The sequence below is a fragment of the Tarenaya hassleriana genome, unplaced genomic scaffold (genome assembly GCF_000463585.1).
Source record: "Tarenaya hassleriana unplaced genomic scaffold, ASM46358v1 Cleome22, whole genome shotgun sequence".
In the NCBI taxonomy this organism is placed as follows: Eukaryota; Viridiplantae; Streptophyta; class Magnoliopsida; order Brassicales; family Cleomaceae; genus Tarenaya; species Tarenaya hassleriana.
The window spans coordinates 1173155-1179422 of record NW_010965541.1 but is presented as its reverse complement, the minus strand read 5'-3'; the positions used below and the strand labels follow the sequence as shown (position 1 = coordinate 1179422).

The following is a 6268-nucleotide window of genomic DNA, read 5'->3' as shown; positions in this document are numbered from 1 at the left end:
CCCCCCCGTCACGGTAGCCACCGTCGGGTGCTCCGTCGGAGCATCAGCGGTTTCGGCAGAGGCAGCAGGCGGAGACATCGTCAACGGATTTAGGGTTCCTGATGTTCAACAGAGAAATGGATAGGATCGAATTTGTGGCGATTCGAAGCGGTCTTTAGGTTTTTTGTCTCCATATTGGGCCTAATAATGTAAATTGGGTTACTCTTATGGGTTTATCGGGCCTTTATTGGGCTTTGTTATCTGAATTTCCGACCGTACACGTAGGTTCAGTTTCAGTCCACGGGTTTACTAAAATTATTATATCGCTTCCCCATGAGTTTTGGGGATCCGGATATCAAAATTCGAAAAATTTACAAAATGGCGTTAATTTATGTTAATTTTAGAGGTATGTGGATAATTTTATATAAAAATAGGTCAAAATTATTTTTGTAAATACATAAAATATGGGCATTTTAATATTTTTAAAAAATATATGTTATTTGCGAAATAATACATTAAAAATAATAAAACCCGAACATGAAATCGCTTTCAGGTATCCATATTGAAACAGATATCCGAAAACGCGTGGATCTCGGGTCAAAATCTACCCGACATATGCTATAGCTTGGTTTATTTTTTCCTTGGTTGCGTAACGACGTTATCAATGGTGATACGTATTACAATTAGAAGATTGATATTGCAATATGCTTTGAATATTCCAGCAAAATGTATCCCACTCCGTTCGGACATAAGATGAAGATATAAGACCGGTCCAAAGCAATCGACAGTTCTTGTCCGATATCTCCACTACAAAAGGCTTCACATTAGTAACAAATTGTGAAGAGTTTATATAAGAATTAAGAATGATGGAAATTTTTATTTCTAATAACTATGTCTGGTCGCGGGATAATATCTATATATGAAATGCTGTTTTTATGTATTCTATTTGGATTTAAAGAGTTGGAGGCAATGCTCTTGGTCGAGGTTCCGGCTCCAGAAAGTTTTGTAGTACTCGGGGTAGGTGAAGTCTCGGTAGATGGCTCCGGCCGAGCCTCCGGTCAAGGGTTCGGCCGGGCGTATGATGGCAGTGTCGGCCGGACACAAGAACGAGGCTACCGAAAGTCTTGCTATCTCCGAGTTCGTAACAGCTCGATGCCATACACTTTTGTATATTCCGTTGCTCAATGCCTATGATTAGAGGAAAAAAATTTGTCTACTGAATTAGTGTATATATATATATATATATTGCAAAGTATGATACAAATCAACCTTTATGACCAAACCAAAATGTATCAATCAACTCAACTGATAGAGGGAATGGTAATAAGCCAACAACTTGCATTAATAGAATAGGGTTTGTTCGGTTCGTTCTTCATTAATCAATAAACTTTTTGAATCTCAATTTTATTTAGAGTTTACATGAATTTTTGTTCTCTATTCATTTCGATTTTACGTTAAATTCTTCAAAATTTGTTGCCAAATAAATCTAAATCTATCCATATCTCATTATTTTTTCTATTTTTTAAACCGAACTGTTTAACATCTACATTTTATATATCCAAACTACATTATACACGCATCTCTCGTAATTTTTCTTTTACAGATACCACCACTATTTTTTTTTAATCTAACACTATCGTTTCAAATTCTATCCATTCTTTTATATTCACATATTGTCATCGGATCCATATTATATTTTGCACACATGTTGTTTGAAAAACCCAACTTGGGGGCTATAGTTATCATGTATTGAAAATAGGGTTTAAACCTGGAGCTGGTCGCCGATATTGATGACAAAAGCATCGGGGTGAGGGTTGACAGAGAACCACTTGCCGTCGATCAAGATCTGGAGTCCGGAGACAGTCGTGTCTTGGAGGAGGATGGTGAGGGCGTTAGGGTCGGTGTGGGCAGGAAGACCGTACGTCAACTCAGGGTCAGGGCATGGAGGGTAATAGTTCAAGGCCATGTGCTGTCCTTGCTCTCCTAGCACTTTCTTCACGTATTCTTTCTCTAACCCCAAGCTCTCTGATATCAATTCCTCTATTCTAAGACCAAGTTCTCTTACTTCTGTACAATATTTACTTACAACCTCCCTGGTTAATATACAAAAAAACAAACACATTATTAGCATGAATCATGATATATATTTTCCCTGTACATTTTATTTAAAACGACAAGTTAAAACTTAGGGGAGTTAAGCAGTAGACTCGACTCGGCCGACCCGAACCCGCACTCGGTCCGAGGGTTTTGGGTTTGGGTTCGGATCGGCCAGAATATTTCGGGTCTATAAATCTAAGATCAAAGCTCGACTCTATAAAATTCGGGTTCTGAGTTGAACCGACCCATTCAATATCTCATTTATGCATTGATATTTTTTTCATTTATTTTTTTTGAAAAAAAATAAATTGGACTTTCAGACTAATCCGAAATTCGATTTGATTTTGATCCAAAAACACGAATTTTTTTGGATCTATAATTTTTTCGGATTCCGAACCGACCTATTTAATACCTCATTGATATTTTTTTTCATTTATTAATTTTTTTGGAAAAAAAAAAATGGGCTTTCGGACTAATCCGAAATCCGATTTGAATTCGACCCAAAAGCACGAATTTTTTTGGATCTATAATTAAAAGTTCGAAACTCGATATTTTTGGGACGGACTCAAAATGGAGTTCGGATCAAAATTGGTATAACTGTAGATGTTTTTTCCCCGATATATAAAGGCGATATTAATCCCGAAATACGATAACACACTACATGGATATCCCAGATATTAACTAATTTTTATAACTTAATTAGATCTCAACAACGAACCGTGTTATTTGATATGGACAAAGAGAAGATTTGGAACCAAGGAAGAGTAGATTCTGACTCAGCTTCCATCAAACCCGGACAAACGGAGACCAACACGTGTTAAAATAATTGAAGACTTTTCCATCAGTTTGTGTTGTAATAAATAGGTCCATTTATTTAAATTTAATTAGACCATATAATACGATTTAAATTCAACAAAAAGTCAAAAATAAATCAGATTATCATAATGGCCAGGCCTACGTCCACGCGGTTTCACCGGTGACGTTTCCTCCCTTCCCCCCTCAATCAAAGCGTATCCACATACATGCATGGAGGCTTTTATATAATTTATCGTGTATTATTATTATTATTATTATTATTATTATTATTATTATTATTATTATTATTATTATTATTATTATTATTATTATTATTATTATTATCTTTCTGATTTTGGACATTTTGGATTTCATTATATGATTAGTATATTGGATATTGTGACGCAGTGATATAAACATACAAAAAGAAAAATGGAATCTCTGTGTCGAATAACATCAATAATTTCAATCATAATAATTAGAAAAATATTTTGGCAAAATAATGTTTAATCCAAGAAAAATGTTACCGATATTTAGTATGAAAAGTATATTTGGCTAATCCTCCAATCAAGAAAATAATTAGGACAGTGCATGTTAATTATCACCCAATTAAGAGGATTTGACTGAGAAAGGGATAAAAACGTCTTGATGCAAATAATCATATGCTTTGTCATAGAAACTGTGATGTTTTAGTCACTGGTCTATACATCTATATATATATATATATATATGAATCATTAGAGTAAATGTTGTATATATTCATACTGAATTATATCATATTCATTTTTTAATTAAAATTTTGTGAAACATATGAGATATATAAATTTAATATTTATTAATAAATAAGATATTCAAAATAAATATTAGTATCAAATAATTATTGGTAGTGATTTTTTTTTATGTAAGTTTAAACCCACTAAACCATAACGATTATTAACTGGGTTTGCAGATATTCAAAATAGAAATAACCCCAGAGAGTCAATCATGATCCATTTTAAGTTGACGCACTTTTAAATTTGATTTTCTCTTATATATGTCCCCATATGTGTATATATGTATGTATATATATATGTGTGTGTGAAATTATAGGCCACATTTCAGTAAACGAAACGATAGGAAATGGAACGTCACATCAAAAAATGTCGGAGGAGTGAGTGAAATTATGTCATTGTCATGAAATTTCGATCGTGTGGTTTTGCAATGTGAGTCGGCTTGTCTTTATTTTACTCCCTCCGACCATCCATATCTCTTACAATATCTTTATTTTCTTTTGATTTTCGTCAATTTCCCTATTTTCCCATGTTTTTATTTTTTTTTAATTATTTTTCAACTGTTTGTGAATTTGCATTAAGATTGAATACACAAAACATATTCTTATAGAATAAACAATTGGTTTACCAAGTCCAATATATAACCATGCATGTGCGTATTTTTTTGGGGCATGCATATCTCAGTCAAGTTTTTACAAAATAATAATAATAATAATAATAATAATAATGGCGATGCATGTGATCACATGGACATATTTAAAAAGGAATAAGCAAAAGGACCACCGAATTTAGAATTAAAAGATAACCAAGAATAGGAACAGTGGACTTGACTCAAAGTCAGTCCACAGAACTCCTCGTCTATTTCTCCATTAATTATCCATGTGTTTTTTTTTCTTTGTGTATTGTATGTGTGTGTATATATATATATATATATATATATATATATATATATATATATATTATTTCCAGTTTTTTGGAGGGACCAATGAAGAAGTGAACAAAATAGTTGTGACTTTATGAGCGATGTTTCTAGAAAAAATGATTCACATGTCTCCTCTTCCCCCCAAAAAAAAAAAAACTCACTGTAATTCTCAAGGTAGCTTCTAGAAGTAAACCCTGAATAATTTCTAAATAATTTTTGTTTTAAATTTTTTAAGAAAATATAAAAAGTTATATATATATCCTTATTTATCATTTTTACTAAACATTTTTTTTTATAATTTCAATAAATAAAAAATTATATTATCTAAAATATCATCTCTAGCGAATATTAGTGATTTTTCTATGACAAGATGAAAAAATCTAATGAAAAGATGAAAAAAATAGGTAAAATACTCCACGTCCTCATTCAAGTCTTTAAAAACCTCATTAAGTTTTGATCACAAAAAAAATCATGTTACCATTAATACTTGATCGAAATAGAGTATTTTTTTTTAATTAAGAGTGAAATTGGAATTTTTTTTTATAAAGTTTATCTAAAAATTTTAAACGATAATTATTAGAGAGTATCCTTCTATTTTTATTTCACAATGCATTCAATTATAAAAGTTGAGACCCTTTCCGTGCATTGTTTTTGACACGTGGTGATATCATATGCATCGATTAGAGAGTAGTAATTAGAAAGAGAGAGAGAGAGAGAGAGAGAGAGAGAGAGAGAGAGAGAGGGCTGACTTGAAGGAGGGAGGGAGGGAAGGCCATTCGGGGGAATACTTGTGGAGAGGGAAGCAGTGGAGCCTGAGGTAGTCTCTCCAGTTGTGGATCTCTTCCTTCTTCACGTTGAAGCTCGTCGCCAGCCTCGTCGTCTTCGCCGGGTCGTCCGAGTAAAGCTTCATCTTCTCCTCCGCCGGCAGCCGGAAAAACTCCCTCCCCACTCCCACCATCTTCTCCCTCTCTTCTTTCCCAATCCCATGGTTTATCACCTATACGTACATATGTATGCTCTTAGTATATCAGATAAGATTCACGGCGTTTAAGGGAGAGAAGAAAGAACCTGGAAAAATCCGAATCTCGAGCAAGCATGGTGGATCTGTCGAACGATTTCAGATCGATCGGGGCAAGAGAGATCGATGAGTGGGAGATCTTGGAGCTCGCCCACCTCCGACAGTCGCGGCCTGTCGGAAGCTGGCCGGATGTATTTTTCCGGCAAGGTTGATTGCCTGTCTCCGGTCGATAGCAGCCTTGCCGCCATTTCTTAATCACCACAGTTTTTTTTTTCTTCTAAATCTCGAGATGATGATGGAGAAACTATGTATGTGTGTCGATGCATTTATATATATATACGCACACAAACTATGTATTATATTTATATTTTTAAAATAAAGGGATTATATAGCTTTTTTTTTTCACTTCACATAATATTTGAAATTTCAACCAAACTAACGAATATATTGGTTAAACAATTAATACTTATATTATTTTCAAAATAAAATATACAAACTCAATGATAATTCAGATAATGGAAAATTTAACGCCTTTAAATCGATTTTAGATGTTTGAGCTTAGTTTGGATTTTGAATAGAATTCACAAAGTCCGTACACCATAAATGTATAAAACTAACTGCTAACTAAGTTAAGTACGCATTTTGTATCCCCACGTATTTACATAAATACATAAATACGGAATAATA

At 33.5% G+C, this 6268-nt stretch overlaps 2 protein-coding genes across 2 annotated transcripts in view; both read right to left on the bottom strand.

Annotated features, from left to right (window-relative positions):
• The window catches only part of LOC104814952 (nascent polypeptide-associated complex subunit alpha-like protein 2), a 1716-nt gene extending 1601 nt beyond the window's left edge, over nucleotides 1–115 (bottom strand). Inside the window, exon 1 of the mRNA XM_010543207.1 lies at nucleotides 26–115. Coding sequence (XP_010541509.1) covers nucleotides 26–78 — 53 coding nt within the window. The 5' untranslated portion in view covers nucleotides 79–115. The remainder of the gene's footprint in view (nucleotides 1–25) is intronic.
• Nucleotides 116–676: 561 nt separating this feature from the next.
• LOC104814951 (protein DOWNY MILDEW RESISTANCE 6) lies at nucleotides 677–5955 on the bottom strand. Its single transcript, XM_010543206.1, has 4 exons — nucleotides 5632–5955; nucleotides 5313–5560; nucleotides 1748–2072; nucleotides 677–1167 (listed from the first exon to the last, which is right to left on the bottom strand). The coding sequence occupies exons 1-4, from the start codon at nucleotides 5827–5829 to the stop codon at nucleotides 922–924; spliced, it is 1017 nt and encodes a 338-aa protein (XP_010541508.1). The 5' UTR covers nucleotides 5830–5955; the 3' UTR covers nucleotides 677–921.
• Nucleotides 5956–6268: the final 313 nt, after the last annotated feature.